Source organism: Mesocricetus auratus, unplaced genomic scaffold (assembly GCF_017639785.1).
Source record: "Mesocricetus auratus isolate SY011 unplaced genomic scaffold, BCM_Maur_2.0 Super-Scaffold_100027, whole genome shotgun sequence".
Taxonomy (NCBI): domain Eukaryota; kingdom Metazoa; phylum Chordata; class Mammalia; order Rodentia; family Cricetidae; genus Mesocricetus; species Mesocricetus auratus.
The window spans coordinates 22,984,816-23,008,920 of NW_024429208.1; the positions used below are offsets into that span (position 1 = coordinate 22,984,816).

Genomic DNA, 24,105 nt, shown 5'->3' on the forward strand with positions numbered 1-24,105 from the left:
TCTGTGCCTCTAGAGAACCCTGACTGACAGATTTTGGTACCAGAGTGGTTCTAGAGAAACAGAAGCAGAAGGATGACTCTCTTAAGTATCTAGAATAGGTTTCTTAATTTGCCTGCACCTTCAAATTCACCAGCACCTTCAGCTACTGAAGCGTCTCCAGTCACTTTCTCTCCTGGGAGCTCACAAAGTACTGAAAGCTCATGGTACAAACTATATTTAAAACCTAAAGAGATAAATGCCTTTGATTATCTTGAGTCATCAATAGTGATTGATGACTCAGTGGATTTTGTGATGTTATATTTGAAACTTTTGACAGTTTGGGGGAAAATAAGGGAAATGATGCTTTTGAATGGCTGATCTTAGTATCTCTGGATACTGCTAATGGATAGGAATGAGCTCCATGCTAAAATTAACCAACTTCAGAATATGGGGAAGGATAACAAGGAACTTAGTGATAAAGGTGACCGCCTCCAGATGTGAATAAACAGTCTAAAGGTTTCTTTTTTTTGTTTGTTTGTTTTTTGTTTTTTACGAGACAGGGTTTCTCTGTATTGTTTTGGAGGCTGTCGGTCCAGCCCAGCCTCGAACTCACAGAGATCCGCCTGCCTCTGCCTCCCGAGTCCTGGGATTAAAGGCGTGCGCCACCACCGCCCGGCAACAGTCTAAAGGTTTCTAAGTGTGCCCTGGAAGACACTCTGCTCTCCAGCTGACACAGAGCTCAGAAAAATCATACCGAATCCCTCATTATAAGGTTGGCTGAATTACAGTGAAAATTCAAGTCTCAGTCACAGAGGGTGTCGGCGTTAATGTCAGGGCACAAACTGGTAAAGGATGGGATGCGGTCGTGTGGGAGGGCCATGCTGAAGCTCAGCCCAACCCTTGAAATATTGCCCCTTTCATTGAGGGAATTAATCCATCAGTGTCTGCTAAATCAGCAGTGACTTTTTTTTTTTTTTTGGTTTTTTTCGAGACAGGGTTTCTCTGTGGCTTTGGAGGCTGTCCTGGAACTCGCTTGGTAGTCCAGGCTGGTCTCGAACTCACAGAAATCCACCTGCCTCTGCCTCCCGAGTGCTGGGATTAAAGGCGTGCGCCACCACCGCCCGGCCATCAGTGACTTTTTCTGGAGGAAATGCCACACAAGACAATACCAAAGTCCCTCAAGGTCCACCAATAGTTGCCTCTAGACCTGACCAGGCTCAAGGCAAAGCAGGTTCCTAGAGAAGAGGTGGAGAGTGTAGTCCACGCGGAAGTGTGCTACCCTGCTAAAGAGCTTAAGGATTTTGCTAATTCGTTCAAGCAAAAGTCTAGGGAATATGTGTGGGAACGGATCTTAAGGGTGTGGGGTAGGAGCTGAAGAGATGACTCAGAGGTTAAGGGCACTGACTACTGACTACTCTTCCAGATGTTCTTCTGGTGACTACTTTTCCAGATGTTCTTCTGGTGACTACTCTTCCCGATGTTCTTCTGGTATGCAGGCAGACAAGCGGACAGAACAGCACATACATAATAAATAAATCTTAAAAAAAAAAAGAAAGGGTGGAAGGAACATAAAACTAGATCAGGCTGAGTTTACTGATATGAGTCCTCTGAGCAGAGATTCTAGGTTTAATATGGAAGCTTGCACAGTTAAAAAAAAAAGTTGTCAAAACTTTGAATGGTTGACTGACGCATTTATCAAGTGATAACCTACTGAAAGGGAGCTGGAGATGCCTGATATTCCCTGGGCTTAGTATTGATGAAGGGATTTTACGGCTCAGGGAAACTTTAATGGTAGAGTGGATACGCTGTGTAAAACCTAATCCCCCACAATGGGAAGGCCCGGAAGACACGCCCTTCACTAATCCTATAAGACAAAAAATGGTGGGGGGGGGGGGGGGCACCAGCACATCTGAAGAGTTTTGTTGTCACCCTTTTCCTTGCGCCAGACCTAGGATTGGAGATACTGCTGCTCAATTGGGTGAATTAAATGCAACGGGTTTAACTGGGCCCCTGAGGTAGCAGGGGCCAGGTGGCAGCACTGAATCACCAAAAGCAGGGTGATCATAATTATCATAATGGGCAATGCAGACAAAACATAATGGATCAGCACAGGCAAGGTGAATTTTACAGTGATGTGACATATACAGACTTTTGGTACTAGCTAATCACTGTTTCCAGGTATGAAATAGATAAGCCTACTGCATTTCTGTTTGATCTGTACAAGCGGGAAAATTCTCCAACAAATAAGAAAGGCTGCACTGGATCGTGGCAAAAGACAGTCTTGGCCTGTGACTCAAACTCCAGACCTGAGCCAGTCGGCAGACCCAGAACCTCTTGAATGGAGGGGTGGCCAGGTTCCCCTGAGGGAGCACCCTGAGAAGATAACTAAAAGCTTTACAGCTAGCCTTTCTCCACTTCCTCCCCAAGAGGGAGCTGGGGCCTTTTACAAGGGTAACTGTGCACTGGGGAAAGTAGCCAATCAGAATCTCCAGGGTCTATTCTGAATTGACACCGATTCCAGGAGACCCCAAGAAACATTGTAGCCCTCCAGTTAAAATAGGGGCTTATGGAGGCCAGGTTATTAATGGAATTTTAGCTGATGTACAACTCACAGTAGGACCCCCGAACTCACCCTGTGATTATTTCCCCAGTTCCAGAATGTATAATTGGGATGGATATACTCAAAAGTTGGCAGAATTCTCACATTGATTTCCTGACCTGTGGAGAGAGGGCTACTATGGTTGGAAAGGCTAAATGGGAAGTCTTTAGAGTTGCCTCTGCCAAGGAAAAATAGTGAATCAAAAGCAGTATTGTGTTCCTAGAGGAACTGCAGATATTAGTGCCACCATCAAGGACTTAAAAGATATAGAGTGGTGGTTCCCAACACATCTCCCATTAATTCTCCTGTCGGCCAGTGCAGAAGACGTATGGATCGTGGAGAATGACAGTTGACTACTGAAAACTCAATCAGGTAGTGACTGTGAGCAGCTGCTGTACCAGATGTGGTGTCCTTACTTAAGCAGATTAACACATCTCCTGGTACATGGTGTGTAGCTATTGCTCTAGAGAGTGCCTTTTCCTCAGGATCCGTCCATAAGGACCACCAAAAGCAATTCGCTTTCCATTGGCAAGGCCAGAAGGCAATACCTGCACTGTTTGGCCTCAGGGATACATTAACTCTCCTGCCCTGTGTCATAACTTAGAAGGGATCTTGATCATCTGTCTCTCCCACAAAATATTACGCTGATTCATGGGCTGTAGCCAATGGATTGGCTGGACGGTCAGGGACTTGGAAAGAGAATGATTGGAAAACTAGTGGGAATGCTATCTGGGGAAAGAAGTATATGGATCGATCTCTCTAAATGGGCAAAGGATGTAAAGATACTTGTGTCCATGTAAATGCTCATCAAAAGGGGACTTCAGCTCAGGAGGAGTTCAATCATCAAGTAGATAGAATGACCCAGTCTGTGGACAGTCAGCCTCTTTCCCCAGCAGACATGGGGATTATGCATGGGGGTTATGTATGGGCTCAACAACATGGACTTCTTCTCACCAAGAGTGACCTGGCTACAGCTGCAGCTGAGTGCCAAATCTGCCAACAGCAGAGGCCAACACTGAGTCCCAGACATGGCAGAATTCTCCAAGGTGACCAGTCAGAAACCTGGTGGCAGGCTGACTACATTGGGCCACTTCCTCCATGGAAAGGACAACACTTTGTCCTTATTGGAGTAGACACTTATTCTGGTTATGGATTTGCCTTTCCTGCACATAATGCTTCTGCCAAAACCACCATCTGTGGACTTATAGAATGCCTTATCCACCATCACCGTATTCCACACAGCATTGCTTCTGACCAAGGAACTCACTTCACAGCCAGGGAAGTGCAACAGTAGGCCCAACATCATGTTCCCCACCATCCTGAAGCAGCTGACCTGACAGAAGGATGGAATGGCCTTTTAAAGACACAGTCACAGTGCCAATTAGGTGGCAATAGCATGGAGGGCTGGGGCACAGTTCTCCGGAAGGCAGTGCATGCTTTGAATCAGCATCCAATATATGGTAGTTTCTCCCATAGCCAGGATCCACGGGTCCAGGCATCAAGGGGTAGGAAAGGGAATTGTTCCATTCACTATCATCTCTAATGGCCCACTAGGAAAGTTTCTGCTTCCTGTTCCCACAATCCTGAGTTCTGCTTCCTAGAAGTTTTGGTTCCTGAGTGAGAAGTGTTCCTTCCAGGAGCCGCAGCAAACATAATTAATTCCATTGAACTGGAAGCTCCCACTTCCCCCAGTCACGTTGGGCTTTTAATGCCCTTAGACCAACAGGTTCAGAAGGAAACAACATTGTTAGGAGGGGTGATAGATCCAGATTACCACGGGGAAATTGGGCTGCATCTCCATAATGGAGGACAGAAGGATTATGTCTGAAGCATGGGAGAACCTTCAGGGTGTCTCTTGGTGCTCACATGCCCTATGACTAATGTCAATGGGAAACTACAACAGCCTAATTCATACAGGATGACAAGGGGCACAGGCCCATCAGGGATGAACTATGGGTCACTCCTCCAGGAAAAGAGCCAGGGTCTGCTGAAGCGCTAGCAGAGGGTGAAGGAAATGCAGAATGAGTAGTAGAGGAAGGTAGTGATAAATACCATCTAAGGTCATGTGGCCAGTTGTAGAAACGAGGATTCTAACTGGCATGAGAGCATCTCTTGTATTTTGTTAAGAATGTATTTGTGGGGGCTGGAGAGATGGCTCAGAGGTTAAGAGCACTGACTGCTCTTCCAGGGGTCCTGAGTTCAATTCCCAGCAACCACATGGTGGCTCAAAACCATCCGTAATGAGATCTGGTGCCCTCCTCTGGCCTGCAGGGATACATGCAGACAGAACACTGTGTACATAATAAATAAATAAATCTTTAAAAAAAAGAATGTATTTGTACAGATATTTGTGTTTTTTTTCAAATTCCTTATATGTTGTAACATTAAGAGAATATCAGGGGTTATCATATGTAAGTTTGAGATACTAGAAAGATGTTTCTCAAGAACATTACAACTATTCTAAATTATAATACATTTGCATTTGTACAAAGGATAGTTATATCATGCTAGGTGTAATTATGACCTGGTTAAATATAGAGCACATTTGCAATTGTACGTGGAATAGTTATAGTATGCCTAGATGTTATTATGACCTGGCTACTACTTTTGATTTGGAAGTTAAGACCATTATGTGTCAAGTTGACAGGAGATAGATTGTGATGGTTGTTCTTGGTTGTCATCTTGACTAGGTCTAGACTCAACTATAATCCAGAAATGGAGGGCACACTTGTGATCTGGAGCTTCTTTTTTTTAATTTACTTGATTTTATTTTTATGTGCATTGGTGCGAAGGTGTCAGATCCCTTTGAACTGGAGTTATAGACAGTTACGAGCTGCCATGTGGGTTTTGAGAATTGAACCCAGGTCCTGTGGAAGAACAGCCAGTGCTCTTAACTCCTGAGCCATCTCTCCAGCCCTGTGATCCAGACCTTGGGCTGGAAGATACACCTTTAGTCTGGGTCACACCTTCTGCCGGAAGCCCATGTAAGGACAATGGGAGAAGAAAGGGGTGCTCTCCGCCTGCTTGGCCTCAGCTTGTCAGCACATCCATTTCCTTCAGACCAGCAGACCAGCTCAGACACCAACCCTCATGGGACTGAGCAGCGACTAGATTCTTGCACCTTTTATTCATAACTAGCAGTCTGTAAATCATTCCAATGAATTCCCATATATATAATAGAGATAGATAGATAAGATAGAGAGAGATTAATTCTGTAAGTCCTGTGACTCTAGAGAACCCTGACTAATACAGTGTGTTTCACTTGGAACCCACAGAGGTCAAGGGTCATGGGGGAGGGGATGTTTCAAGAAAGGGGAAATAGAATACAGTGTTATAAAGGATAAAGGAGACATTGGAAGGATTAAATAAGGTGGAGAATAGGAGGGTGGGGTAGAGGAAGGAATATGGGAGGGATAATGAACACTGAAGACCTTTTGAAGAAAACCATATGGAGGGCCAAAGAGATGGTTCCGTGGTTTAGAGCACTTGTTGCTCTTATGGAGGACCCAGGTTCAACTCCCAGTACCCACATGACTGTTCGCCACCACCCTAACTCCAGTTCCAGGAGATCCATTGCTTTCTGACCTCCATGAGCAATAAGCACACATGTAGAACATACACACACACACACACACACACACACACACACACACACACACACACGCAAGCGAAACACAGGCACATAAAAGTAAACTTTTTTAATTTTAAAAGAAAAAGCCATAGAAACCTACTACTAAAATATATACATATATAGAATTTAAACTCAGTTACTCTATAACGAGGGAGAATGCTCCAACAAGAAACCATACACTACCTAATAAAAACCCCATTACCAGGAATGGGTTATTTCTTTTTGAATTGTCGCCCAATGGGATCCCATAGAGCCTTGCCAAACAATAAAAGCTATTGCTAATGCTTAATTACTCTACAGAACTCGATGGTAAGAAAACCCTATTGTTGAAGATATCAGATACTTGAGTCATACATAGAACATGGGCAAATCCAGCTGGTACTCAGCTGGAAGCTTCACCCCTACTGGCTAGCTCTCACAGGGTGGGGAGGTGCTATGCACATTACCAGAGGAGAGAGGTAACCATCAGTCTCGCCTCACTATGAACCCTGCAAGCAAGATATGCCACGTGGTACAATAATGGTACAACTGTTAACTGAAGTAACCAACCTCTTTCTAACCCAGCTCCACAAGACGGAACTTATACCTGACACTGTCAACCAGGCCAACAATCTGTGGCTAGATAGGTCATGGCCTCAGGGGAGAACCTAATACTACTCTTCTTCTAGATGGACATATATTAAAAACGACATAGTGCTATATCCACAGGTCAGTGCATCTCTCAAGCCTCATCAGCGAAGTAATGGCAGTTAACACAGAAACCAATAGCTGGTCAAGCACGCAGAGGGAAAGAGACTTTGGAATGGCCAGCTCTAATTGGAACATCTATTACACCCTTCCGCAGAAGGCTCAGGGATCTATTCAAAGAAAGTGTTTTCTGGACATAAAAGGGCATACGTTTTCATGAGCTCACAGCTATTGTGACAGCATGCATTAGACTTGTATAAAGCCCAACCCAGACAAAATCCCAGCATAAAGGAAGGGAGGCGAGCATGAAGTTTCACCCCTAGCTGAGGAGTTATAGGCGTCTGGTTGTTGCTGCAAAAAGAGTCAGTTTTCTTCAATGAAGTGACTCCTGGTTTACTGGTCACACTACAGGCCCCATACTCAGGAACAATCAGTCAACACAAACACAAACTGGACTTGATGGGTTTGAGAGAGAAGTAGGAAGAGAGAATATGAAGTTGGGTGGGTAGAAAAGTGGGGTGAAGACCTGGGAGGTGCTGTAGGAAAGAAATAATAAATATGACAAAATATACTGTATAAAATTCTCAAAGAATTAACATAAACATCATTTTTTAAAAAAGAAACCCTTTTTTCCTTGCTGACAAGCTGTTCTGCTATTTTAAGAAAAAAAACCAATATTCACTTAGAAATTAAAAATAAAGTTTCTTTTTGCAAATACAGAATCCACAAATGCCACAAGAGGTTCTGATTTGAGACATCCGTTCTCTTAATTGAGTCAGTGACTCATCCCAGCCACAGTCAGGAATCACAACAGCAGCCATGATGCTGCTGACGACACAGACACCAAGAGCTCTGTGGGGCCCCAGCTGGTCATGGCAGAAGCCTCCTAGTCTTGGAGAGAACTGTGCATGACCTAGGGTCTTCTTCAAGGGCTCGGCATTCGGCTGACTGGATATCACTGGACTAAACCTGATGTCCACCTCCAAAAGAGGGGTTCCTTGCCGGGCGGTGGTGGTGCACGCCTTTAATCCCAGCACTAGGAGGGAGAGGCAGGGGATCTCTGTGAGTTCGAGACCAAGCCTGGTCTACTGAGCGAGTTCCAGGATAGGTTCCAAAACAATACAGAGAAACCCTGTCTTGAAAAAAAAAAAAAAAAAAAAAAAAGAGGGGTTCCTAGTGTCCCCTCTGCAGATGAACAAGCTAAGGCCAAAGGAGTTGAGATTTTCTCAAGATCACATCATAAATTGGAAAGGGGTGGAATGTCTTTCTCTTGAGGTTCACGGCCCTGCAGAATCTGGGGACCCAAATCCTGATCTGCTGCTGCTCTTCAGAAGTGAACAAGGGCAGGTTACTCTTTAGTTCTCAACTTTAGTTCTTTATATAAATGCTCATGTTCTCAATGAAGGTCAGTGTCCCTCCCCTTGAGACTCCTAAACACACACACACACACACACACACACCTGTGCACATATGCCCTTCCTCTATCATGCTTCACCTTATTTTTACAGACATTATTATCTACACAACTGACTGGTCAGCACTGGACTCTCAACTTGCTAGACTGACTAGACAGGGACCCCCTCAATGTACCTGTCTCCCCACAACCCACCAGCACTGGGATCATAGGTGTGCTGCTACACCAGCTTCTTTTCAAACATTTGTTTGGTTTCTATTCATACGTATGTATGTGTATGAATATGTGCACACGAGTGCAAGTGCCCTCGGAAGGCAGTTTGTACTCTTAACCACCAAGCCATCTCTCCACGTCTGTACCCAGTGGCCTAGCACGTGCCAGGATCTGTTGCCTCTGGATAGAGGAAACAGACGTGGCCCACGGGCAATGGAAGTTTATATTGGGAAAGGGGGAAACCCTGTGTTATGGTGAAGTCTTAGGGTTTCAATTGCTGTGAAGAGACCATGACCATGGCAACTTTCAGAAAGGAAAACATTTCATTGGGGCTGCCTTACAGTTTCAGCAGTTTAGTCCATTATTCATTATGATGGGGCATGGCAGTGTGCAGGCAGACACGGTGCAGGAGAAGGAACTAAGAGATCTACACCTTGATCCACAGGCAGCAGAAGAGACCTGAGTCCCACACTGGGCATAGCTTAAACACAGGAAACCTCAAAGCCCTCCCCCACTGTGACACACTTCCTCCAACAAGGCCACACTTACTCCAGTCAGGCCATACTTCCTATATGTCATAGCCTACAGACCAAGCATTCAAACACATGAGTCTATGGGGTTCATATCTATTCAAACTACCTCAGGTAACTGGGCATGTTAATTAGGTGAGTCAAAGGGGGCTTAACTGTTGGACTTCAGTACTTTGATAGCTAGACCTTGGTAGTCAGCCTCAGGAGGAGGAAGTGGCCGAATAAGGGAATAGACCTTGGTTGCTAGCTTTAAGGATGGAATCCAATGGTTTTTAGGAAGGTAGAGGGAATGGAAGAGAAGGGTAAGGCAACAACTGTTGGTGCCATAGTTGGCATGCCCCGGCCTGCTAGAGCCCTTCAGTAGGAACTGGGTCCCACTGAGGCAGGTAGCATGTTAAAAGAGTACATTGGAGGCCAACAGACTAAAGCTCAAACTCCAACACCAGATTGGCTGGCTGGCTATGATAGTCAAAACCTTTTTTTCTTTTTTTCTTTTTTTTTTTGCAGTGTGAGAATTTGAACCCAGGGCCTGGCACATGCTAGGCAACTCTCTGCTAAAGTACACCCCAACTTTTGGGGGCTTTGTTTTTGAGATAGCTCCCTATATAACCCAGGCTGGCCTCGAACTGGCAACCTTCCTTCCCCAGCCTTCTGAGTGCTGGGATTAGAGAGATATACCACCATGTGTGGCTCTCTTTCTTTGTGTGATGCAAAAGTACCACCTGTGGAAGGCTATCATTACTTCATTTGACTCACTCATTCATTTGCGAAGTCTCTCCCAGGTAGTCTAAGGACACAATGGTAAGCTACAGCCAACTGCCGCCTGTGAGGAGCTAGCTAGTGCTCTGAGCTCGTGTTCCAGCACAGTAGGCAGAAACTCAGACCTGAGAGGGCACTCAGCTGTGACTGCCCTCAGGAAACAAGAGGGCATCCTAGGACAGCAGGCCACAAAGGGAGGGGTGAGGCGAGCCTTGGGCAGGAATCGGGAGCAAGCACAGCAGCCTCAGGGGGCACCTGCAGGGCTCCTTACTTAGATCCTCCCTCAAGTACCTTCACGGCCCATCCTCTGCAGAGCCATGACCACAGACACAGCGCAGGGAGAAATGCCATTCCAAAGAGAGGACCTAACCAGGTAAGAAACCTCCGGGAGAAACCAGAACATGACAGAAATATGCATCTTGGCAATCCAGTCAACCAAGGCAGGACAATTCAAAGGGTCCTTACCTTACCCCCATCTTCCAGGATGATGAGTCTGGACAGCACCACCTCTGGAAGCAATCCCAATTTCTCAACTTTATCAAGCAGGAGATGGCTCCCGGCACGTGCCAAGATCACATTTAGAGTCCGGAGGAGGCCTGATTTCACAACCAGTGGCTTGGCCAGTCCTCTCCAGCCTGAACTTCTATCCTGGCCACCCTAACAGCCATTTGTGGAAATATTTGATTTTAATATCCTCCCAAGCCTCCTCATTAAGATGTCTGCCCAAGGCTAACATTTTCGTGCCTGAGCAACGGGAGCTTTTGATACTGTGAAATTATCTATTTGCTGATTTCTGAGGCTAGGCGTTTTCACTCTTCTGCTGGCACTCACTATGTGAAGTTGCATCGTTAGCCCTGCAATTTCAAAGATCTGCACAGGTCTGTGGGATCGAGGAAAGGGGCAACCTAGGGTAGGGTGGGCTTCTGGGGCAGGAGCTCTTCTGCAGAAATCCCCAGTGCCAGCTGGCTGAGCCATCTGTTCAATTCCTTGCTGTGAGCCTCTCCATGGTGTCCCACAAGGTCCCTAAGCTCAGCAGAACTCCCCACACTACCAACCCCAAATAACCCAGGCTTCCCCGTTTCTTACAGTGTAACCAGGTTCCACACAGCACACCTAACCTTGCTTTCTCGTCACCCACAAAGGTGCCAAGCTGCTTCTTCCCTGGGTTCCCTTAGGTGGCTTCATGTGGGCCCTATACCCAGCAGTGACCTTCCTAGACCTGAGCAAGTCATACAGCTCTCTTCCTCAGAAGCCGCCAGGGACCTCTGTCACCACCCAGATCAGAGAAAGCAGAGGCAACTCACGCACTCATTTATCTGATTTCAGAGGCAGTGTGTGACTCTGACATTGAAGATACACTACAACATGGACAAGCTGGCTACCAATGCGGGGCCTCAAATGCTCCCAAACTCGGAATCAACAGCCTCCTCAGAGGGAATAATGTGTGCACCACTCTGGAGAGAACTCTGGCTGGGTTTAAATCCCCCTCCCCACACCCCCTGGAAGGTACAGCCTGGGGAAGTTGCTCAGTACCCCTAGGTCTCAGCTTTCTCATCTGTAACACAGAATTAGGGGCAGGAACGTGATGTAACCCAGTTGGCCAAGGTTCACTTAGGATGCAAAAAACCAAACTGGGCATAGTGATGCCAGCCTGTAATCCAAGCACTCTGGAGGCAGAGCCAGGAGGACCAGAAGAAGTTCAAGACCTTCCTAGGCTACATAAGGAGCCCGAGGCTTAACAGGTACCCTCTAAGGTTAATCAGATCGCAGAGTTAAGGGTGAAACGGGAGGTATGTCCAGCAGCTGAGACAGCCTGGTTTGTCTATTATTGGAGACAGTAAGCCGATGTGAGTTCCTATTTACAGGTCGTTTTGGTTCGAGGTGACTTTTCTATCTTCAGGCTCTTTAGATCCCGGCCCTGTGTAAGGTGAGAGACCTCACTGAACATCTATTTACAACGGTCATAGCATTTCACCTCCTAATTGGCTCCTCTACCCTTCTGTGTGGCCCTGCCCTTCCTGGCAGGGACCTCCCACCTTTACCGAGGAACACCTCTTACTCCAGCCCCCTGCCTGCGCCGTGCACCTGACTCATCCTTTAGGGTTCAGCAGCTTCTATGCAAAGCCCACAGTGCAGATGCACAGCTACGGTCCTGTGTGTGTGAGTAAAAGGAGAGCTCATTCATATTCCATTTACTCCCTCCTCTGCAAGGTTGACACAACTCACGGGACCATCTCTTCATCCGGTACCCTATGTCCATGGATTGCAGCGTTTCCACGAATCACTGCCCTAACTGGGCCTTAGTGTCCTTGCTGGAGAAGGACCACCACCATCCACCTGATTCCCTTGAGACAACCCGAGCAGGGACCAACTCTCACACCTAAGCCATCTCCACAGCACGGAATGAGAAGAGGGAGGATGGAGGGGAGGGGAGCAAGTGAACAGGGCTTTATTCATTTCTCCAGTGCAGGCACTGGTTTGGGACAAGTCCTCTGACTGGGCAACATGGTCCTGAGCTGGAGCTAGGGGGCCAGGTACTAAGTCCTTGGGGTGCTGACCTCCATTCCTGGAATCTCAAAGTATGCAAGTCTGTGGTCCTCAGCCCTCAGCGATGTCAGAACATAGTGAATGAGGCTTTCAGAGCTCTCAAAGGATCTAGAAGTTCAAGGGAGGGAGAGGCTTGGGGCCCATCCACAGAGCTTTGGGGCCTCTCTCGCCACTGCCATGAACTGGGGCAGCCTAGGACTCCAGCTGACCACTCTCTATCCTAGCAATCCTACAGCCAGCCAGTCTGACCCCACGAGCCTTATGCTCTTCTGGTCCCACAAAACACTGTGCCAGAGAGGAGAGGACTGGGGGCCGGAGGGCAGCATGGGAAATCCTGGCTCACCACTACCTACCCTTCCCCACCTTGGAGTCGGCACCCGAGGCCTACACATTACCCACAACTTCTTTTTATGCTTGGACTTTGATTTCTTTCTGGGGGTGGGGTAGAGGGTTGTTTTTTAAGATAGGTTTCGTTATGCAGCCTTAGCTAGCCTGGAACTCATGATCTCCCCCTCCAGAGTGCTGGGATTACAGGGAAGTACTACATGCCAGCCACCTGTTTTTGTTGTTTGTTTTTTGAGTGGCTTTTTTAAGTCAGGGTCTCATGTAGCCCAGGCTAGCCTTGAGCTTGCAATGTAGCTAAGGATGGCCCTAAACGTTGGTCCTCCTGCCTCTAGTGCTGGGATTGCAAGAGTATACCACCAGGCTTGATTTACTAGGCAAACACTCTCCAAACTGAGCTACACCCCTGTACATCAGTTGCTGTTTTAGTGACCATCTGCCTGTTGTAAGTATTCCCCCAGGTGTGAAGGTCACAGCTAGACCTTCGAGCAAGTCCACACTCTCTACCATGGGAGTTGCCTCCCAGCAGAGTGGCTCCTTTCCTGTCCCCAGGTCATTGTACCTGAGGCTGAGGGGTCTAGGCAGGCCCCGTGACCACCTGAACACAAAGAAACCAAAGACCAAGGACAGACAAGGTTTGCGGGAGCTTCCCAGGCCTCTCCTGCCTTCCACTGCCTGGACTCCATACCCACGGTTCTGGACCTCAGCTGAGCTTGACACCAGTTCAGAAGCTCCATCAGCCCCAGGAGGACTAACCCTAATCACAAGCCTCTGAAACAAGAGCCGCCCAAGCTTGGGCCCTGCATTGAAGCCCAGCAGGCCTCGGCACCAGGCCAATTTGCTGGTGGTAAAGCTTCTTCTGCTTCTGCGAATCTATTGATTTTCCTTTTCAAGCCAGTTATTTGCTTCTGAGTTATACCCTCGCATCGTACCAGGATTCCACCTACGCTGCTCGCTCTACACTGGCACATCCTGCCAGGGACATCAGCCTCAGACCCTCGGAGGCTTACTGACAACCGCTGCAGTCACAGCCAGCCCACACAAGCCTGCATTCTCAGACTCCCAAGCTGGAGAACGCACATGTCCAAGGCACCTTGGAGAGTGGGCTGGTTCCTCAGCACCTGTATAACCAACAGAAGTTCAGGCCAGAGTTGGAAAGTGCCTGCCAAGGTCACCTAGTAAGGTCAAGGCTGAGCTAAAGACGTACTGGGTGGTTTTGTGTCAACTTGACACAAGCTATAGAGTCGTCATAGCAAGGAGCTTCAGCTGAGGAAATGCCTGCTTAAAAATCTAGCTGTAAGACATTTTCTCAATTAGTGATCAATGGGGGAGGGTCCAGCCAATGGTGGGTGGGGCCATCCCTGTGTTTGCTGGTCCTGGGTTCTATAAGGAAGCAGGCCAGTAAGCAGCACCCTTCCATGGCCTCTGCATCGGCTCCTGCCTCCAGGATCCTGCCCTGTTTGAGTTCCTGTTCTCAATTCCTTCAGTGACGAACAGCAATGCTGAAGGGTAAGGCAAACAAACCCTTTCCTCCCCAACTTGCCTTCTGGCCATGGTGGTTCGTTGCAGCAATAGAAACCCTAACTGAGATGAGGCTTAAGCCGCAGGACTCCTCTGGCTACCAGCAGGCCTATCCTAAGAGGTTTGAAAAGGGCCACAGGTACCCTGGCTTACTGGTTCTACCTCTCTGTCGGTGCTACAAGCCAGCCTGAACATCATCTGTCCTAAAGACCCATACTACCTAGGGAGGATGCCTACAGCCTGGGTCTCTCCTTACACAATCGCATGCCTACGAGAACTGCTGGGCAGCCCTGAATCTATGGACAGTGGTGTGGGTGAACACACTGAGGCTCATGTATGCAGTGAGACATAACCACAGTGACACACACAACAAACATCTACAAGCAACCACACGGAAGATTCGGAGGAATGAAGAAACAAAAACAAAGACATATGTGCTAAGAATGCATGCACGACAGCGCTGGAGAGTGTTCAGGTTAAGAATGCTTGCTACAAGCCAAGGCTGCCGAGAATGGGTTCGTCAATGGGGAAAATGTGATTCCTAATGGGACCAAAGAGTCTTTAGCAGCGTGGGCGGGCGAAGCGAAGGAGCGTCTCTGAGAAGCACTCATCGGGAATCCAGCTTAGCGGAAGTTGTGGGCAGCCCACTCACTACACGGCCGTGTTCCTTGTTCACATTTTTCTTTTCGCAGAGAGGAGAGTATGTTTTTGCTGCCTCATATAAAAGTGATTTTTAAGTGATCTTAAAGATCTAGTTTCCCTTTTTGATTAAGATTGCCATCTTGCTTCTGGGCCAAACAAACTAGCCAGCAGCGGTAGAGAGAGGAGGTACCTTTGGGAGACTGCACTTGCGGCTCTTGGGGCGGGGCGTGGCGTGGCGGGGAGTTGAGGTTCCTGCTTAGCTGTGCTCTGCAGGCCTGCTGTCCTTGCTCCAGAGTGAAAGTTGGCTCTGCCTCCTGCTGAGGAGCCAAGGTTGGACTCTGGGTGTTCAGTGGACATGGGGATGAGGCACGGTACAGAGGAAGTCAAGCGAGGGCTGGGCAGATCTTTTTTTTTCTCCTTAAAAATAATATCCCCGCCGGGCGGTGGTGGCACACGCCTTTAATCCCAGCACTCGGGAGGCAGAGGCAGGCGGATCTCTGTGAGTTCGAGGCCAGCCTGGTCTACAAAGCGAGTTCCAGGACAGCTTCCAAGACAATACAGGGCAACCCTGTCTTGAAAAAAAAAAAAGTCATGCGCAGGAAGCTGCATAGATGGCTCAGCAGTTAAGAATATATACTAGTCTTGGAAGGGACCTGAGACTGGTTCCAAACACCCAAGTGAGAAAACCTCGGGTGTCAGTCTGCGCCTTCCACCTTGTTGGAGACAGAGTTTGTTACTTACCCCTGCATGTGCCAGGCTGGCTGCAAGCCTTCTATCTCTGCCTCCATCATGAGCTACAGCATCTGGTTTTTGTGTGTTCCGGGGATTCAGACTCAGGTCTTCATGCTTGCACAGTCAGCATGCTGCCCACTACAGCCCTCCCTTACTGCTGCTTTTACGCCACCTGGGCTTTGGAGTTCTATCACAGAAGCCTGGATGGACTGGGGCATTAGCATCTCTGGGCTGGGGCCAGGGAGGGTGCTGAAGACTATGTGCACAAGGCAGCCACAGTGTGAGACGGGGCCCGCCCCCTCCAGGATACAAAGCACTGCTTTCAAGAGAGGCCTTGAGCTCTGGAGGAGGAAAAAAAAAGCTCTCTAGGCCTGGAAGAAGGCTCAGGCTTGGTTTCCAGATCCTGCAATCTGGAGAGACGGTCTAGAAATGGCAGTTTAGGTAGAAAGTTTCTCGCACCCCTTTTCCACATTGCATCATACGTAGGCAGAGCCTGGATGAGGCTCTCATCACACAGGAACTCAGGGTCTCTGGGGAGAGCAGCTGGAGGCTCTGCAGTGGACGGACGGTCAGCACCCAGCCTCTTGTCCCCATCAGATGCAAGAGACAGGAAAGCAGAACAAAGGCTTTGGCTTTCTCAGTAAGCAGAGATGGGAGTCTGAGGGATGACTTATCCCTCAGACTCGGGAGCCTGTCCCTACCCTCGTGCCCTCAGAAAGGGCTGGACCTGGCAGACCCTGGGAGCTCTCCAGACTAGAAACACTACCGTGAAACAGATAACCCTTAAAGTCACAAGTTGCTCCAGGAACTGTAAATTAGCAAACCTCAACTTAAGTCCGGGGCTACCACCCAGCCAGGACAGAGGGGCTATTCCTGCTATAGCCCTGGCTGCTTCCTCTAAACATATCCATGTGTACAGAGAGGGAGAGAGGAACGTGAAGTGAGACCTGTCTCAGTTTCCACACCAACAGTCCTGGAGCAGCTGGTCCTCATGAGCATACAGTCAGCGCTCAGTGTGTATTTGCTGGGAAAAAACCAGCAGAGATTTCATATTCACAGAGACTCACACTAAGCACATGGTAAATACTGTCATAAAAGAATGGAGTTTCTGCTGGGCTGGGTGGCACTCATCTTTAGTCCCAGCTCTCAGGAGGCAGAGGCAGGAAAATCTCTGTGCATTTGGGGCCAGCCTGGTCTACATAGGGAGTTACAGGTCAGCCAAAGCTAAACACTGGGACCCTACCTCCAAACAAAACAACAACAACAAAAAAAAAAGATGGAGGAAGGGAAGGAGGGAGGGAGGAAAGTAGAGAAGGAAGGAGAAAAGGAGAGAGGGATTTCCAGATCATGGGGTGCTACAGGGCTCAGACAATTATACATTACAGAAAGTGAGCTGGCTGGGGAGAAGACTTTTTGTCAGGCTGTGGGACTGACACCATGCAACAGCCAGGCCAGCTGGTGACAGGGCGCCATCTGCTGGTCAGTGCAGCTAAGAGCTGGTGAACCTGGAAGAAGGGGGTACATCCCTTCTCTCCCTAGCCTTGGTCACCTATTTATGTCACAGCTCCATCCTAGGATGTGGCCTCTCCCCACTCATTCTCTTGCTTTCATCCCTCATACATATCCCGAGGCCTGCCAGGCAACCAACCTGCCCCACCTTAGAAATTCAAGGTAGAGGGGACCCACACAAGCTTCTGCAGGCATGGGACCCGTGAACCTGGACATCTGCCCAGCTTCCAGACTGTCCCAAGAGGAGGACACACAGGCTTGAGCTTGGCAAAGTTATCTTATATGCACCAACAGGACTACTGTCCAGAAAAAAATAACCATAAACTGGACTTCATCAAGATTAAAACATTTGTTTTTCAGAAGACACCGTTAGAAGGTTGAAAGATGAGGCAGAGACTAGAAACTGAGTTTAGGAAAACTCTGGCCAGGTATGATGGAGAACATGTAGGACCCCAACACTTACGAGGCTGGATTACATAGTCAGACCCTAAAACAGACCTTGGATCCAGAACATATAAAGAACTGGGCACCAGCAAGATGGCTCAGGAGGGATAAGCATTTACCACCAAACCTGATGAACTGAATTCCAACCACGTGGTGGAAGAAGAGTACTGACCCTGCAAGTTCTCTGACCTCTACATACACACCATGGCATGTGTGTGCCCCACCCAATAAATAAGTAAGCAGTAAATATAACATTTTAAAAATACACATTTATAGATCCGGGCAGGGTGGCACAGGCCATTAGTCCTAGCACTCAGAAGGCAGAAGTAAACAGATCTCTTTGAGTTCCAGAATAGTCAGGGCTGTAGAGAGATACTACCTCAAAGAAATGTGTGTGTGTGTGTGTGTATACACATACACAAATTTTCAAAATTTAACAAGAAAAGTTATTTGCTTAAAATTCCAGTAAAGATTAGAACAGATTTCATCAAAGACAGACAGATTGGGTAAAGAGGTAAATGAAAATATTTCCAACATCATTTGTCATCAAAGAACTGTAAATAAAGCAACAAGAGATGTCTCTCCCCCCCAAAAAAGGCCATACTAAACTAAAACTGTACTGAATGCTGGAGAATATGAGCAGGAACCAGAGTTCTGGGCATGGGAGGGGCTGTTCCATAATCAAACCACACTCTCCACATGCAGCCCAGCCACTGTTCCTGACACTAACTCGCACAAAACCCTTTGTTAAAGTGTCGATGGGGTCATTAACAACGTGGGACACCTAGAAACCATCCACATGTCTTCCCTCCTGGAAACAGGTAACCAGACAGAGATACGCATGCCTACTCAGGAAAGAGAGAAGCTAGATACAGACTGTCATGAGCCAGGACAAGAGTCACACAGGCTCTATTAAGGAAAGGCAGCCAAGTTCGGGTTGGGTATGGGTTTGCCTGTTTGGAGTCCCAGCCTCGTGAGAGACTGAAGCAGAAGGGTTCCAAGTTCAGGACCAGGCTAGACAACTTGACGAGACTACCACAAGACAAAAAAGAGCTAAGGACAGGAGCTGGAGAGGTAGCTCAGTGGCTAATAGTACTTGCTACTCTTCCAGAGGACCACCATCTGCAACTTCAGTTCTAGAGGATCCAATGCTGTCCTCTGGCTTTTGAGGGCATAATTTAAAATGCAAGCCAAGTATGGAGGTGCACTTGGGAGGCAGAGGCAGGAGGCAAGAGAATCTGTGAGTTCAAGGTCAGCCTGGTATATGGAGCAAGTTCTAGGCCAGTCAGGACTACACAGTGAGACCCTGTCTCAAAAAGAATGAGAAGGAAAGGAAATGAACAGGTAGGCTCACAAAGGTGTTTCTGGGGCATGAGAGGAGACAGTCTGGGGTAAGGCAGCCTCTAGCTGCTCAGCTTTCAGACCATCTCTTTATCTCTGCACCCCCATAGGGGTATCAAGGTGTTTGTCACATCAGGGTATGAACCACACAGAGCTAGATGAGCTAAGGTTTCACCTCTACTCACCTGGGTCACCATCAAATCACCTGCACACTCTTTCTAGCTTGAGCTCCGTAAAACTCCCACATGACATGATAAACGCTTGTATTTACACAGGAGACTGAGGAGGATCACTGTAAGTTCAAGGCCAGCTTGGGCTATACATTGAGGTTAATATATAATGAGTTGTGGGTCTAGTAAGTTTGGGCTGCATAGTGACACCTTGTCACAAAATTAAAAACAAAAGGCAACCTTAAAGAGGGCACAGGTTGGGCCGGGCGGTGGTGGCGCATGCCTTTAATCCCAGCACTCGGGAGGCAGAGGCAGGCGGATCTCTGTGAGTTCGAGGCCGGGCTGGACCGATAGCCTCCGAAGCAATACAGAGAAACCCTGTCTCGTAAAAAAAAAAAAAAAAAAAAGAGGGCACAGGTTGGACACCTTTAAGCAGCAGAATGCTAGAAACCACACTTTAAAATACTTCTATCTAGCCGGGTGGTGGTGGCACACGCTTTTAATCCCAGCACTCTGGAGGCAGAGGGAGATGGGTCTCTGTGAGTTTGAGGCCAGCCTGGTCTACAGAGAGAGTTCCAGGACAGTCAGAGACCCTGCTGGATAACAAAACAAAACCCACTCCTGTCTGTCTCATCATCTTTACAACAGGATGTGAACATCATCAAGTTCTCATGACAATTAAATGAGTCAGGATTGGCAGAGCACTCTCCTGGTGCGTAGAGGAACTGGGACGGCAGAACTAATTTTCCAGCACCTCTGGATGAGAGAGGATGGTCGCTCAGGGCCTCAAGGTACCAAGCTAAGGCTATGTCCCTGCAGGAAGCTGGGGTTGTTGGTTTTTTGGTTTTTGGTTTTTTGAGACAGGGTTTCTCTGTGGCTTTGGAGGCTGTCCTGGAACTCTCTCTCTCTCTCTCTCTCTCTCTCTCTCTCTCTCTCTCTCTCTCTCTCTCTCTCTCTCTCTCTCTCTCTTTTTTTTTTTTTTGGTTTTTCGAGACAGGGTTTCTCTGTATTGTTTTTGGAGGCTATCGGTCCAGCCCAGCCTCGAACTCACAGAGATCCGCCTGTCTCTGCCTCCCGAGTCCTGGGATTAAAGGCGTGTGCCACCACCGCCCGGCTTGGAACTATCTCTTGTAGACCAGGCTGGTCTCGAGCTCATAGAGATCCGCCTGCCTCTGCCTCCCCAGTGCTGGGGTTAAAGGTGTGCGCCACCAACGTCCAGCTGAAGCTGAGGTTTTTGAAGTATGCTACTTTCAGTAAAAGGGTGAACTAGGGCAAAAGCTACTTTCTCTTTTCTTTCTTAATCTGTCTTACCTTTCTTTAGCTCTGCACTGAAAAGAAAAAAACTCCTCAAAGATTCTGAAATCAGGGGCTGGAGAGATGGCTCAGTGGTTAAGAACATTGGCTGTTCTTCCAGAGGACCAGGGATCAGTTCCCAGCACCAACATGGCAGCTCACAACTATCTGTAATCCAGTTCCAAAGGATCTGACACCCTCAGACATACATGCAGGCAAAATACCAATCAATGCTCATAAAATAAAAATAAATAATTTTTTAAAATATTCTAAAATCACAAGTGTGTGTATGTGTGTGTGTGTGTGTGTGCATACATACGTGTGTGTACACCCAAATGTCACAAGAACCACATGGAGGTCCAAGGACAACCTGTAGGAGTTGGTTCTTTCCTTCCACAATGGGGGTCCTGGGAATTAAACTTGGGTCCTTGGGCTTGGTGGCAAGCATCTTTACACACTGAGCCACGTAACCTAGGTCTTGTTTTTGTTCTTTTTCAGACAGGTGACACACAGTAGGTGCTCAATAAGAGCAGACTTCTTAAAACCCAGCTCCTCCACACTGTTTGAGCCTGGTCAAGGTCACCTTCCAAACTTACAGGTAGCTCAGAATGGCCAGGTCCCACATTTTGCGTCTATGGTCACTAAAGCAGTAAAAAGCCCTGTACACTCCAAGCTTGACACTTTAAGGGCCCAGTCTCCACCACAGGAAAGTTTCCAACTTCAGCAGGACTTCCATGAATGAAAGCTCTCCACTGGAGCTTTGCTGCACCCAGGATATTGGCAATCACCAGCTACCACCCTACTCCAAGGTTGTGTGGTACAGTGAGGGTTTCTGCTCTGGTGCCCAAGGCAGGGGCTCTAATCCCAGGCCCTGTGGTGGTCTGGTATGGTGCCTGGAGGCCTGTTTTTGGATCCTTGGTGGGGCATGGATCCTAGCTGGTGCAGAAGCTGGTGTGCCATGTTCTACCAGAATTATTCCATCCCACGCATATCACCCAGACAGAACCCACTCTCGCCCGCTGACATCTGCACCTGACCATGGAGACACGTGCATCTGCAATCTCTCTGGTTTACAGAGGTCCAGATTTCACAAAGTTGGGGAGTATAACCCCTGAACAACACTTCTGAAAGCTGGAGCAACAACTAACTCAGCAAAGGCCTCTCCTCTCCTAACTCAGCTGCATCCAGTCCCTTCCTCCTGTCTCCTCACGGTGCCTCTTCCACCAGGAAGCTTCAGGGGTCAGAGTTCAGGTCTCCCTCTCCGGCTCTCCCTCCTGAGCACTGTTACGACCCTGTGTTCACAGGATCTGGATCTGGATGAGAAGATGCTGCCCGGGCTCCTCAACACATCACCTTAGAGACATGCCACCTTGTACTGAACTGTCTGACTCTCAGAGGGAATGTGAAGGAGGCCCCATGTGACCCGAGTGACTGGCACCTGTGGAGGTGCGTTTGTACCAATAAGGACTTAGCCTCCACCTCCACCACCTTTGGGTATGAGAAAATAAATAAATACAATAGCTGCAGGGGCTGGAGAGATGGATCGTTAAGAGCTCTGGATGCTCTTCCAGAGGTTCTGAGTTCATTTCCCAGCAACCACATGGTGGCTCACAACCACGTATAGTGAGATCTGGTGTGCAGGCATGATACAGGCAGAACACTACACATTATAAATATATCTTTTAAAAAAATAGCTGCCCATTATTGAGCTCCCTGCATGCCAAGCAAGTGACAGATGTAATTGTCCTTAACTGCTCTGAGAGGACAAAATTGTCCCTAACCACCCTGAGAGGAGTACACAATTACCATCCCCACTTTATAGATGAAGAAATCAAGGCTCAGACAGGGTAGGTGACCTGCTAAGATGCCAAGCTAGTACTAGGCAGAGTCTGGTTGACACTCAGGACCCAACAGTCCAAGGACCCAAAAGCCCAAGCTTGGTGGAGTCTTGTTTGCTGGGGTAAGACTCCAGAACTCTACCGAGGGGCTATGCCTAAGGGTCCCTTCCAAAGCCAGCAGAAACCTTCCATTTCCAGACTACATATCACCCCTCAGCTCAGCTTACCAAACCCTCCACATGCCATCATAGTGCCAACTGCCGTACCAGGTTCACAGAGAGGGGACAGAAAACCACGGGGTCAACTGCACATGGTGGCACATGGCTTTAATACCAGAACTAAGGAGGCAATGGCGGGCACATCACTGTGAGTTTGAGGCCAGTTTGATCCACATAGCATTCCACTTCAGCCAGAGATACATGTTGAAAAAAAATCAGTGTCCCTGCTCTCTTGGGAATGACAAGTGGGTCACTACAGAAGAGGAAGGGAGGGAAGAAGAGTGGAATGGGGAATACTGAGGGCTTCCTGGAAGAGGCAGTGACCAAAGCGTATCTGAAGACTGACTGTCTCTCTAGTTCCTGGGTTGTCACCTTCTGACGTATTCCAGACACACCTGATGGGGAGCTCACGGCTGGGTGTCCACTCAGGCTTCCTTGTTATACAGACATATACATGTGCACACAAACCCTCACACGCCTGGAAAATTCCTCTCCACTGACTAAGCCCATCGAAGCTATATGCACTGTCATCTCCAAGACAAGACTGTGTTCTAGCCCAACATGCCTATGTCTCTTCAGTGACACTGATACCCCTGTGAGTTTTACACACACACACAACACACTCGTGTGTGTGTGTGTGCAGAACACATGAATCATTCACCTCACAAAGGCACACACAAACTCGTGCATACACAGACATAACTGTTTACTCTCCTGCCATTTACAACTGCAGAACTCGACTAGATGGATGGTTTGCTTCAATGCTAGGGAGTCTCAAGGTAAATAAAATGCTAAAATGCTATGATCAGTTCAAATTAAAAAAAAAAACATGTCACAAAATCAGAGTGTGGAAGTGTCTTCCGGCTGGGTGAACCCAAAAGCTCACACAGGCTAGCTGTTACTAGCAAGTACTGTTCACCACACACTCAAGAGGCTCCTGGCGCTGGGCGTTGGTGGCGCACGCCTTTAATCCCAGCACTCGGGAGGCAGAGGCAGGTGGATCTCTGTGAGTTCGAGACCAGCCTGGACTACCAAGCGAGTTCCAGGACAGCCTCCAAAGCCACAGAGAAACCCTGTCTCAAAAAACCAAAAAAAAAAAGAGGCTCCTGGCATGGGGCCCGTGCATGGGGTGACTCAAGCGTAGCCAGTTTGATGTTTTGAGGCAGTTTGAGGGAGTGGCCCCGTGTGCAAGCACACACTCACACAGATACACATGCTTGCACACACACACACACACACACACACACAGCTCACTGACACTTGGATTCACAGCTCAGCACTCTTCCAATTTCTTTGGCCAGGACCCAAAATAAGAACAACGTTTACGGTGAGACGCAGGCTAGCCACAACTGTAGGAAAACTTCCGCGGCGCGCCAGTCCTCCTGGCCACACACCGATAGCCCCCTCATCTCTGACTTCACAGGCAAGCCACACGGTAGAGGAGCCAGGCCTCACTTACCCAGGGTATCGGAGCCGCTTTCCACTGTCTCGTTGACTCTCCTTGCAACTCTGGCCACGGCCTCACCCATCTTCCTCAGCATGCAGACGTGGATGTCCGGCTCCCAGCCTCCAGGCTGGTCTGCTGCTCACAAAGGGGTCTGTGCCTGAGGAAGACACAGAACCATGAAGCACCCACCTGCCAATCAGGGTCCCACGACCAGTACTCTTCTCCCTGGGGACTCAAGTCATTAAGAGG

General features: G+C 48.2%; 1 protein-coding gene across 8 annotated transcripts in view; it reads right to left on the reverse strand.

The window, feature by feature from the left end:
- Positions 1 to 24,105, reverse strand: part of Lrrc20 (leucine rich repeat containing 20) — a 98,288-nt gene that overhangs the window by 68,150 nt on the left and 6,033 nt on the right. For 7 of the 8 annotated variants that reach the window (XM_005070835.4, XM_021227628.2, XM_040732224.1 and 4 more), the window contains one exon: positions 23,869 to 24,013. In XM_005070835.4, the coding sequence (XP_005070892.1) occupies positions 23,869 to 23,950 (82 nt within the window). In that variant the 5' untranslated portion in view covers positions 23,951 to 24,013. Of the gene's footprint in view, positions 1 to 15,605; positions 15,960 to 23,868; positions 24,014 to 24,105 lie in introns of those variants that run through there. The other variant, XM_040732226.1, reaches the window with a different exon arrangement.